This window comes from Danio aesculapii, chromosome 23 (genome assembly GCF_903798145.1).
Source record: "Danio aesculapii chromosome 23, fDanAes4.1, whole genome shotgun sequence".
In the NCBI taxonomy this organism is placed as follows: Eukaryota; Metazoa; Chordata; class Actinopteri; order Cypriniformes; family Danionidae; genus Danio; species Danio aesculapii.
Genome location: NC_079457.1, coordinates 30,586,981 through 30,600,491, shown reverse-complemented (window position 1 = coordinate 30,600,491; position 13,511 = coordinate 30,586,981). Strand labels below are relative to the sequence as shown.

General features: G+C 35.2%; 1 protein-coding gene across 1 annotated transcript; it reads right to left on the bottom strand.

Moving 5' to 3' along the window:
* Positions 1 to 750: 750 nt before the first annotated feature.
* Positions 751 to 12,600, bottom strand: birc7 (baculoviral IAP repeat containing 7). Its single transcript, XM_056449514.1, has 7 exons — positions 12,036 to 12,600; positions 9,281 to 9,380; positions 8,369 to 8,450; positions 8,222 to 8,261; positions 2,447 to 2,662; positions 1,325 to 1,396; positions 751 to 1,119 (listed from the first exon to the last, which is right to left on the bottom strand). Exons 1-7 carry the CDS (start codon positions 12,598 to 12,600, stop codon positions 917 to 919), a joined length of 1,278 nt encoding a protein of 425 aa, XP_056305489.1. The 3' UTR covers positions 751 to 916.
* Between the last annotated feature and the right edge of the window lie 911 nt (positions 12,601 to 13,511).

The window sequence follows — 13,511 nt, the reverse complement described above, 5'->3', positions numbered from 1 at the left end:
ACAGTACTCAGTTGGTTTGAGTTCTCTTCATTTATCGGGTTTTACTGTGCTTAAATGGCTTTTTTTTACTCAAATGGATTAAGTTCACAGTACTCATTAGGATGAGTTTTTGAACTTAAATGGTTTGTTGCAATCGGTTTCCTCAAATGGTTTGTGTTACCTTAACTTTTTGGGTTTTACAGTGTACTGCGGTCATTTACACCCATTTGAAGCTGCGCAGTTCAGACCACCAAAAACCATATGTTCATTATATGGAGAAAAATCCTGCAAGTTTTTCTCAAAACTCTTAAACAGAAAGGTCACCTAAAAATGAACATTTCCTTAGCATTTACTCATATTCAAGTGTTTGTAACACATCTTTATGAGTTTCTTTCTTCTTTAGAACACAAAAGAAGATATTCTGAAGAATGTTGGAAAAAGCAGCTATTGATGTCCAAAATACAGTGAAGTCAATAGCCCTTTTCTCCAACATTCTTCACAATATCTCTCTTTGTGTTCAACAGAACAAAAAAGTGGAGGATGAGTAAATAATGACAGAATGCCCATTTTTGGATGAACTATCCATTTAATTCCATTTCTACTGAAGAAAGAAAGAAAATGAACATCTTTTACACTGAAAATAATATTCATTGGATTAACTAAACTTTTTTAAGTTAAGTAATTGCTAACAATTTATATGAACTGAATTTAAACAAACAAAATAAGTTAAACATTACTTAATTTAATTAGTTTGTTTAAATTCGACTCAAATAAATTGTTTGCAGCAGCTTACATAAAAAAATTGAGCAAATCCATTGGATCTTTACGAGTGTATGAGTGAAGTGTACGAGTATCAGAAAAAATGCTCGTTCTGGAAGTGAACTAATCTTTTAATGATGCTGCTGTTGCTGTGTTTGTGAGTGTGTGTTTTTGCTCTTCAGGACATGAATGCTCTCACGCTGCCCCGGATGACCGCTCTGCATATGGGGCAGTGACGCAGACTGGCGGCGCAGTCGCTGCAGACCACCAGATGACCACAGGGGATGAAGACCATGGACACCAGTTTGTCCATGCAGACCTTACAGGTCCTCTCCTCCTGAAGCTGCCTCAGCTGCTCCTCTGGACTTAGGTCTGAACGTGCTGAAAACACACAGACAGACACATGAGTTTGGACATTTTCACTTGGTCTGGCTCTGATGAGATGATCGATTGGATGATCTGGTTCATCTCGAGGCTACTAGATGGAGGAATTAAGATTAAGACATGTGCAAACACACACTCACACAAACACACTCTCACACACACACACACATTATAAGTGCAATGAGAGCATGTTCAAATTAACCTTTCTCCCTGCTTGAGACCTGCATTCTTGTCGTTCTTGTTGTTCTTGGTGTCCTCTGTGTCTCCACAGTCTCTGAGGAGATAAACATCCATGCATTAGTGGTGAAACAGATTATAATACATTTGATTTAAATTCTTTTTAAAATAAACAATATAGCAGAATAATATATTCTTAAAATGTTAGATTCATTTATTTTTATTTGTTTATTACTCATATTTGGTTTAAAATATTTTAATAATAATCCAATCAATGAAAATATCACTATAATTCTTTTAAGCTACATTTTTATTAATAATAAGAATAATTTAAATTTGTATATTATTATTATTTTTATTTTTTTATTGTTAGTAGTAGTAGTAGTACACTAAAAATAAAATATATTAGCATAAATTCTCAGTTTTCTGTATTTTGTGATCCGTGTTTTTATTTTTATTTGTCCTTATTTATTTCTGCTGTTGAATTGCATTATGAGACCCTGATCTTTCTTCTTTTTAACTTTGAAAAGTTTGAAAAAGTGACTGTTTGAATATTTTAAAGTGATATATTATCTGAGTTGTATTATTTATTACAAAAAAACTTGTAATAAACTGCCAGTGCGTTTTCTGTTATTTCACAGACTTATTTGTCTAAATATCATTTCGTCTATTTTATATTAATTCAAACTCCTAAAATGGTAGTAAAAGTGAATAAAAGAGTTGAATTTTCAACATCAAAAGTCAACGGAGCAGAGATCAAGGTCTTACAATGCAATTCACATCTGTAAATAAATTAAAAATACTTGTGAATTATAAAATACGGAACCTGTTAATTAACAGATTATTTTACAGTGTAGGTGTTATAGTAGTATTACTTCATCAAATCATAAATATTAAACCAATGATAATATATAATTCTGATGACTTGCATTGATGATGATGACTATAACATTAATCATCATCATAAAAACTGCTTTTATCCTAATTGAAATAAAACAAAAAAGACTTTCTCCAGAAGAAAAAATCCTAGGAAATACTGTAAAAAATTCCTTGCTCGGTTAAACAAAAATTTTTTATACATCATAAAAACACACATTATACTTGTTTTGTTAGAGTAATGGGTTAATAAACAGAGAATGAGCTACACCTGGTCTGGTGTCCTCCGTCTGCCTCTCCTCCTCCTCCTCGGCCTGCAGGACATCGGTCACCAGATCAGAGACGGAGGTGTAGTGTGCGCCGGTGAGCAGAAAGCGCGACTGAACCAGGCTCTCCACGAGCGAGTGCTGGAAGCCCATCTGCAGCACCGCCTGCACCACAGGAGACAACATGGGTGCCGCCACTGATCTCTGCCCACCCAACACCTCTGCCAGCGGGACACAGGAACATCAGTGCATGCATGAGGACCACTGTGATCTTCACTTGTGAGGGAAAATAATACTAGCGAGGATGTCCTCATCAGTAAAATCTAAATGTGTGTATTTAAAGGGATAGTTCACCCAAAAATTAAACAGTGGTTTTTCTTCTTCTGTTGAACACAAAGGAAGAATGTTGGAAAGCAGTGGCTATTGACTTCCATAGTAGGAATAAAAAGAAATACTGTGAAAGTCAATAGCTGCTGGTCTCCAACATCCTTCAGAATATCTGAAGAACACATGTTCAACAAAGAGAGAATCTCAAACAGATTTTGAACAAGTGAAAGATGAGTAAATAATTACAAATACATTTTTGGGGGGGTGAACTACACCGTATGTGTAAAATGCTGGGTTCCACACAATTCTTTCATGTTGTCCCAACACAAATCGATTAAATTAACTTAAATGTTTTACAAAATTTAAGTGGATTGAACATAAAACAATTAAGTTGTCCCCCCAAAAAATCAAGAAATGCAATGTTTAAGCTAATTTTAAACAAGTAGTTTGAAAGAACAGCAAAAAAAAAATAGTTTTGTTGTTGTGTATCCCTTAAAGTGCAGGTAATGTGTTATTTTAGTGTCCTAATATTGTGTTGGAGTTTTCTAACACAGGTTTGAATGCATCTAGGGCCAGAAAACATTGTCATTTTCTCAGATTATGCATTTGATAGAATCATTTTGCAATGATTTTTTTAAAATGGCTTGTTTGAATCTATTCGTGGCTTAAGCTCTGTAAACCCCTCCTTTCCATAAGGTAACTGTCCTTTGATTTGACAGCTGGCCAAGTTTGTTTAGATTGCTCTTGGTGGCCTTATTCTGCAATGTGGAGGTAAGCTTTATTCTGTGGTTGTTTTTGAACTTCCTGTTCAGTTGTCTATGGGTGAAATGACAGTAATAACCAATGGCAGAAAATGCTTGAATTGATTGCTCTAAAAACAAGTGTGTTCATGACTATAAATAAAAAATTAGAAAAAACAATAAATAAAAATAATTGAATTACAAAATGCCAGTTTTAATGACATCAATGAAAGTGAATGAGACCTAAAGTCTCGAGCCAATAACATTCCAATGGCTCTTATGTAAGAAGTAAGGTAATTATTATTTTGTCGGAAATTAAACTCATTTCAATTGTTTGCATTTAGAGGCAGGTGAGGATTATGCAAATGCAAAAAAAAAGAAAATATAACAACTTATTAAGCTGAGAAACAATAATGTTTTTTAATCATGCCCTTTTTTGATTATCAATTTTGTTGATTGTTTACACTGAAGCACAGCGACATTAAAAACGGCAAATAAGATATTTTAGGAAAACCCATGTAACCCATGTAAACCCATGTAAAGTGCCTGTGTTGTGGTTTTTGTAGATATTAATATTTATATAGTGTGTAATGTAGCTGTTTGTGAATGTAAAAGAAACATTTCAAAGATAAAAGTGACATTTTGTCAGTTGTCACTTGCTCTCTGTCAATCTGCAAATCTATCTCTGTTTATAAAAAATCTCTTATTTTAGCGACTATGTATCATCTTATTTTCACAGCGCGATCCAAACTCATTTAAAGTACAGAAAAATAGCAAAACAATTATTCTCAAAACAGACCATATGCCTTACACAGTAAAAATCGCAAGGTTCCACACAATCGATTTGTGTTGAGACAACATGAAGGAATTAAGTTGACTTGTTTGTTTTCACAAATTTTATGGATGGAACATAAAACAATTAGTTGTTCCAACTTATATCTCAAGAATTGTCTTGTTACAGCTCTCATAAAATAAGTAGCTTTGAGTGTATGTTGGGTCAATATTAAAATTATCAAGCTACAAGACTATTTATTGTGTTCACATAAACCAAAAATAACCACTTTATTCAACAGTTTATTCTCCTCAGTGTCAGGATAAGGCGCAAATTCATGAGCAAATTCACAAGCACATTCGAGGTAGAGGTCTGCATTTTCGCGGCTGTACCACGGGACCCGACCAGATTTCTTGCGGCGCGGGAATAAATTTCCAAATAAAACCCAGTAGGGGTTGGTAACTCTAGTGTAATTTGAACGAGATATAATGTATAAATACAATATAGCGCTCCAGAGAGAGAGAGAGAGAGAGAGAGAGAGAGAGAGAGAGAGCGAGAGAGAGAGAGAGAGAGAGAGAGATAGCGAGCAAGCGAGTGAGTGAGAATGTGTGAATGAGAGAGAGCGCATGCATCCGCCGTGGTGCTGTGTGCCACTTGCTATAGGTTCTATGGACTCTGTAGCATCCAGCTAGGTGTTTTTTTTTTGGGAGGCATATTCAATCCCTATACATTTTACATTCTTCCTTGGCCCAATATGTACCTGCTATGTGTATAGAAATAATGCTGATATGATATATGAAACCCAAGCTGTAGTTGGCAAATACACTGAGTGGATATGTTTGTAAATCTGACTTTGAAAGAATTGTTGCCTCACCAGCCACAAACCACTGTTTAAGGCGGCACTCATGTCTCATCACAAAGGAGCAAACAAAACTGACATTTAGCCTACAATCCATGCACAACCTACACGTTTATCTGTTATCTCTCTCTTTTGGTAGTACTCCATTTTAATGTGAGATTTTGGAAACCAGATCAAAATTTTGCGCGAACGGTCGGGTCGTGTAGAAAACCGGGCAGGTCAGGCAGCGGGTGAACAAAGGCTGAATGTACAGCGGGCGCGGTCGAGTGCGGAGTAAAACCTGGTGGGAATGGATGGGAGTGGGACTAAAAATTCAGTCCCGTGCAGATCTCTAATCCATATTAATTCGTCAGCAGGCGACCAAGTGCAACACATGAGGGCGCACCCTATACAGACACTGAGGAGAAGACACTGTTGAAGGAAGTCTTTATTTTTGATATTTTCGTGCACACAAAAGTATTCCCGTAGCTTGATAATATTCCAATTGAACCACTACAGTCATATGGTCTGTTTTGAGGATGTTTTTTAGTACTTTTTTAGACTCTGAATGAGAATAAAATCATTGTTGTATATGGAGGATAAGGGAGCTATTGGATTTTATCTAAAATAAATACATGAGTCTTCCAAAGACAAACGAAACTCTCAAGGGTTTGGAAAAACATGACGATGACCAAGTAATAACATCATTTTCATTTTTGGGTGAACTAACCTGTTATAGGTGTCCCTCGTCCTTGTGATCCAATCTACCAAGGCTATTTCACAGCAACTGGTAACTTTTTGATTTAGTGGATAATTCTTATGAACTTGAACAATCTCTTTCAAACAATTTAGCATGATTTGCTCATGTATGTATTAGCAACTACACTGACTAAATGTAAAATAGTTGTGTTACCATTTGATATCAGGTTGGATCGACAACACCAAAACACGTCTAAATTTCAGGTATAAACAGACAAAATTATAATCTTTTTGACATTGAATAAATGTAAACCTATTGTAAGAAACATCCTAAACTAAATATTAAACATTTAGAATGGCATAAAGAGGAACTTTAAAATCTTAAAATGACAAAGGTGTCTTTAAGGGTGTTGTAATTTGCTATTTCAAGTCACCTGCTTTGAATGTTATCACTTGATTGATTGGACATTATCAGTGGTTATCAGCTGATAGATATGGGCCAGTAGGGGCCTTCTGTACCTACTGGTAGGCTCAGAAGGCTGCTATCATCTATCCACATGGTTGATCAGCTATACTAATAAGGCTCCAGATCCAGATCTGTTTTTACAGTACTGTGACGGGTTTAGGGTTGGGGTAGGGGTAGACGTTAATAAAATATAATTAATAGGAATGAATAATATAGATTATTTTCGTTAACTTCTGGCCACAGCCATATGTGATCGATAGCTGATTAACCATGTGTATGATAACAGCGTTCTGTGCCTACCAGTGGGCGCAGAAGGCCCCTACTGGCCCATATATCAGCTGATAACCACTGATAACGGCCATTCAATCAAGTGATAAAATTCGAATCTGCTGTTTCAAGTAGAGAAGGCTTGTGTGTATGATGTATTATGCACAGCAAGATGTTTCCGTAGGCATTCCTCATTTATTCTGTGATAGCAAAGAATCAGCAAGTTCAGGAATGTTTCTTTGCCAACAGCGGACAGTGATTTACAGTAAAGCTGCAAACTGTAACACCGATCACCATTACTGTTAGCAGGAAAAGAGACTATTAGTGAAGACAGAGAGGAAGAGAAGGTCCTCTGCCTTTGTGAAAAGTATGTTGTGATAGCTGGACAAAAAAAAAAACAACTCCCGAGGAACATAAAACCATGCAACCTGATATAATTATGATGCTTATTACATGGCTCCAAGCCCAGAAAATGAACACAGGAAATTCTGATTTTAGGCTTGTTTCACTGCAGAGCATATAGCTGAGATTCACAACACTGATGTCTTGGATAATGGACATGAACAATGGATATTGTTCAGAATTATCTGAGGGATGAAAGTTGTGACCTGCCAATCGGAATCTAGTATTGCAGAGAGTCATGTAATAAACATGCACAAGAGTGTGTTTATACAAATAACACAAGCACTGCTCGCAGCAATAAAAAATGTTATGGGAATTTCAGGAGTTTTCAAATGGGGGCATGTGGACCCCAAAAAGGCCATAGAGGGTGCTAAAGAGGAAGTGTTAGATAGCATTATGTGATTTTACTTCACATTTTATTGCAAGAAATTTTTAGATTTCTAAAATTGTTTATTAATTACTAGTTGTTTGGCTCAACACTGGGAAAAAAAAAATTCATTGGATTTACTTAAGGGTGGCACAGGTGGCTCAGTGGTTAGCACTGTTGCTTCACAGCAGGAAGGTCGCTGATTCGAGTCCCGGCTGGGCCAGCTGGTGTTCTGTTTGGAGTTTGCATGTTTTCCCTGTGATGGCGTGGGTTTCCTCCGGGTGCTCCAGTTTCCCCCACAGTCCAAAGACATGCAGCATAGGTGAATTGGGTGAACTATGTTGGCCGTAGTGTGTGAGTGTGTGTGTGAATGTGAGCGTGTATTGGTGTTTCCCAGTACTGGGTTGGTACTGGAAGGGCATCCGCTGCATAAAACATATGCTGGAATAGTTGGCGGTTCATAACGCTGTGGCAACTTATGAAATAGAGACTAAGCCAAAGGAAAATTAAAGTATGGATTTACAAATTTTTTAAGGTAATAAACAATTTATATGGGTTGAATTTAAACAAACAAATTAAGTCGAACATTACTAAATCTAATTTGTTTGTTTAAATACAGTTTACATAAATTGTTTGCAACCACTTACTTTAAAAACATTTTATATAGTAATATAATCAATATATATATATATATATATATATATATATATATATATATATATATATATATATATATATATATATATTGATATATATATAGTAAATCCAATGAATCTTTTTCCAGTGTTTTTTTTTCCAGTATTTTGGAGTAATACTTGTTGTGTTTATTATTATTATGGCACAATTTGTCAAAAAGTTGTGTTATAACCTATACAAAAAATTTAAGATCTGAATTGTATTACCTGATGTAATGTTTCCTGCAGCTGATGACAGAGATCCACCCTTTAAAACAAAACAACACAATTAAAGCCCTATAGCAATACTATAAACAAAGATAACTGTATTAAAATAAACATAAACTAATGTTTAGGTACATCGTTATTTCTTACCCCTCTCCCATTCATGTTGAAGAAAGACTGCTGGACGTTGCGCACATATTCCTGTCCTCTGGATTGCAGCAAATACTCACATCTTTGGAAGCACACAATGGAAATGAATATAGTCAGTAGAAAACGCACTAAAAAACTAATCATTTTTTTAATATAAAATTAGTAATATAAAATAATCCCAGTCAGTATTTATTAGTAACATTGTATTGTTCATATTACACTGCAGGATAATAAAATTTCTGAAATTCTCTTCCAAATGAAAAATATATAATGTTAAAAGGTCGTTTTAAAGCTTATTTAAAGTCTGTGTGAAATCAAAATTTACAATGTCTATTTTTCTAGCTCACTTTATTCATCTTAATGTGAATATATAATCTGTGTAAATTAATCCACTGAAAAAAATATTGTCTTGGTAATCTTCAATGAAAGTCTGACCATGTTGCTTCCGCATTTGGAGTAGCCATCCTTCTGTTGACAACAACTTGAGGGCTTAAATAGCAACTGGGACAAGATTTCTATGAGGGAATGGTGTGCAAAATGAAAGCCCCACCTTCTACTCAATGTTCAGTTTTAGTTGGTAGTACATCAATATACTGAATTAAAAGCCTCAGCAAATTTCAGTTCATGCAGTTTAAAAAGTGTATTATTCTACTTCAGGAAAATGGATATTTATTCCTAATAAATGGCCATAATTGTTTATATACAGTTGAAGTCAGAATTATTAAATCAGTTATTAGAAATGAGTTATTAAAATTATTATGTTTAGAAATGTGTTGAAAAAAATCTTCTCTCCGTTTAACAGAAATTGGGGAAAAAAAATAAACAGGGGGGCTAATAATTCAGTGGACTAATAATTCTGACTTCAACTGTATTTAATATATATATATAGAAGAGAAGTAATTCGGCCCTTACTGTGGAAACCATTTGGCATGCTCCTGCCAGGGATCGTCACCTGGTTCCCAGTTCCTCAAACCACCATCACAGAAGAAACACTTCACGTTGTCACCATGACCTGAGAAGCAGACAGACACTTACTTATTTTTACCATGTACAAAATACACAAGATAAAAATACACAAAAAGATACACAATATATGTATATATATATATAAATATATATATATATATATATATATATATATATATATATATATATATATATATATATATATATATATATATATATATATATATATATATATATATATATATATATATATATATATATATATATATATATATATATATATATATATATATATATATTAATGCATATGCGATCGTTTAATATGTATAAAAAAGATTATCAAAATAACTAAATAAATAGATGTTTGAGCAAATCCCTTACCTGCTGTCTTTGGTATTGTGTATGAAAATAACAATTTGTCAAAAAGTGAATTGGACTGCATTGCCTTCATTTCCTTAGTTTGGAAAAAATAAGACTTAATTTAAATGGTTCTGGGTCCAAGTTCACTGCCATGTGGCATCTTTTCATAAATTACTTCCAAAGCCAAATGTAATTGTAAATGGACAAAACGATGCTGATGCTGTCAGATTTTGCTTGTATTCTATTCATGTTGTCTTTTTTGTCTTTGTTAATTTGCACACAATGTAAAAGCACTATGTTTATATGTAGTTAGTTCTGTTGATTAGTGAATGTATGTTTTTTTGACTATTAAAATAACTAAACTTTTGAAAGAATGTTTTTAAAAATGACCATGTTGCATATATGATGATTGACAAACCTTTCCCTCTCCATGTGCACAAGATACTTTCTGTCAATTCTGAGTGTGCTTAGGTGAGTGCTTCACAAACCACCTGTAGCAGACATAGACTGTTTCTCAGTTCCATGAATGCTGAGAACGGACTTGCGTTCTTGTGAAGACTGTTCTTGCCAGGTCACCTCAGAAGAATGAATTTGGGAGACAGCGAGAATACAGAACGCATCTTCTGAGAAATGAGATGCTGCATTCTTCCTAATGGTCACATGACCTTCACGCATTTTTAATAAAAAATTATTTACCGCATTCATACCTCGATTTACTGTTTTTTTTCTCTCTTTTCAATATAAATAACATGCACAAAAGCCTTACTAATACTTTGCACAAAACAAATAAAACTAACTTTGCACAAAACAAGTAAATCTAAAACTATTAAGATTTTTATGATAATGTTTTTCACTGTCTCATTTAGGGAAACTCCTGAGACAAATAAGTTATATCTCCAAACTTGAATATTAAATCTATATAAAATGCTGCGCTTCCCACCTCCTTTATTCAGTCGCAATGACTTCTGGGACTTCTTGAGCAAGTTTTGCACTCAAGTCTGCATCAGTGCATCCTCGATATCATGAACATCGATATCATGGAACTTTCGTGCATCCTTCGTTTATGCTGTCTTAAGTTTCAGAACTTTGAACTATGTGCACTATGTGTGTGTGTGCGTGTGTGTTTGAAAGAAAAATGTTAACTAGCTTAGACTTGTAATTGCATCTATATAATGCTGCTCTCTGATGATTTAAAGTGCTTCTTTTATTTACATTTGTAAGTCGCTTTGGAAAAAAGTGCCTTCTAAATGAATAAATGTGAATAAAATACAGAATCTTGAAAAAAAATTGTCACAGTTCAGATTTTCTCAGTTTACATCTCACAATTTTGAATTTAAATCTGAAACTCACAGTTGTGAATTGCCATTTAATGTATACTTCCCCCCTCATAATTGTGATTTTAGCTATTTTCCACGTCAAGATTCTGACTTTCTAGCAAACGTAATTCTTTTTTATCTGACAACAATCACTTTATCTTTAAGTTTATAGTTTTTATAACACAACTCATTTTTTTTTTTTTTTTTTTTTTTTTTGGGGGGGAAATCATGCAATAAAGTTTACATCTGAGAATATTTTTCCTTGCATAACACATTTCTATTATTTTATCTGTCAATTCTAACTTTATATTTTGCAATTATTAATGAATATCTCACAATCGAGTTCATGTCTCATAATAATTCTGATGTTTTCTCAGAATTTCTTCCGTGACTACATTTATAATAGTACTTTATATCTTAATGTTCTGAGTTTTGTATCAGAATTCTGGCTTTTTTCCTCTCCAAATTTTCTCTCTTTATCTCACAATTCTGTCCTTTCCCTTGGATTGTTGCATTTATCGCATGTTGAAAACCTGTAATCATTGACTTACATAAAGTAGTATTTCTATTTTCTACTATGGAAGGGTGACAGGTTTTCATCATTCTTTAAAATATCTTCATTAGTCCTGTAAAGAAACTCATAAAGGTTTGGAACCTCATAATGGTAAGTAAATAGTGAGTAAATAGTAATTTTTAGATGAAACATCCCTATATAAATTATAATAACTTGTATTGTCCTTTGAGAGCAGACAGTGATATTCATTTCTGAATGCACACTTTCTGCATAAGGAGCGACCAGAAACACTATTGCTTTGAGAATAAAGCGCTGTGCTCTGCTCTGCGCTCGCGGCCTCTCGCTCATTCCGTGCATTCACAGTGCGCGTGACTGCAGGCGCGTGACTGTGGCTTTGCGCGAGAAAGAAGCAGAAGCGCCTCAGTTTCACATCTATTCCAAATCAACACCATATGAATAATCTTAATTTCATTTCCTCGCTCCCAAAATAAAAGAAAAGGTCTCCACGCACCTGTGTAGAAGAACCCAGCGCGTGCCAGTGTGTCGGGCTGCACTGCTGCTCCTGTGGGCCAGTTATGGAAGGTGGACCGCCTGTTGTCCTCCGTCTCCATCTCCGGGTATACTGCCTGTCCGGTCAGGCCCTGCTCGTCCATGGTCAAGCGCTGGAGCTGACTCAGCAGTTGGCCGTCCACAGAATCAGAGGAGCCCCGCGGGACATTGCCCACATCCCTGCCCCTCATCAATCCGCAGGTGGGGAAGTGCCTCTCGTGCTCCCCTCGCGGCGTGTCTCCATCCACCCAGTGCCTCAGGATGCCCTCGCAGCAGAAGCACTGCACCGTGTCTCCGTAGCCCAGATAGTGAAACCCAGCCCGGGCGAGCTCCTCGGGGCTCACTGCCGCGTCGCTGGGCCAATTGTGGAAGGTCTGGAGCCTCTCCTCCTCACTGCGCATCCCGAGCCGAACCTCCGCCTCCATGCGCGCGCTCCTCTGGCGCTCGTGTCCGCGATCTGCGCTCATCCTGCTCACCTTCCATAGCGGGCTGTTCAGGTGTGCCGAAGCCCCCCCTCCGGCCGCCATACAACCTATTATTATGGGCTGTGATAATAACAGTGCGCCGGTTCACTATAGCGCACACATTTCCAGAATGTAAGCAAGTTAAAATGATCCGCTGCCCCGTGGCCGAGCCCTGAATAGCAATTTATACAATAGACGTCTTTCATGGTGATTTTCTCTAACTTTCACATGATATGAACATAGCCCACCTTTCGCCTATAGGCATATTTATATTTTATGTGGTTATATTAATATTTAAATGTTTAAATGATACATTTATAAACACAAATGTTTTGAAAGTAAATAATAATAATAATAATAATAATAATAATAATAATAATAATAATACAATAATAATAATAATAATAATAATAATAGTAATATAATATTCATTTATTCATTTTCTTTTCGTCTTAGTCCCTTTATTAATCCAGGGGCACCACAGTGGAATGAACCGCCAACTTATCCAGCATGGATGCCCTTCCAGCCGCTACCCATCTCTGGGAAAGTAATATTATACTAATAATAATAATAACCTAATAATACTGATCATGATGATGATGATGATGATGTTCTTTTTAGATGATACAATTTTCTTGAAATTTGTGTTGATTGTTATTTTTACTTTTTGTAAGCAACCTTTTTATCACACTATTAAATTTCAATCATTTAGAAATTATTATTACTTTACTTAAAAGGTAAACTAGGCACACATTGAAAGAAAATCTGGTTTCCCAAAATTATGTTCTTACTTTTTCTATATAGACCATTTTGAAGCATGTAAACAAAAAAATGGTCCAAATGTATTTCCTGTTTTACATTTTTAATTTCTATAGCTACCGAGAATCAAAAAAGAGCCACTTATTGATAAATAATTTTATGATAGCTGCTTTAACATTAAGTTATGATTGAATTGCCTTGTGTTACAGTTATGA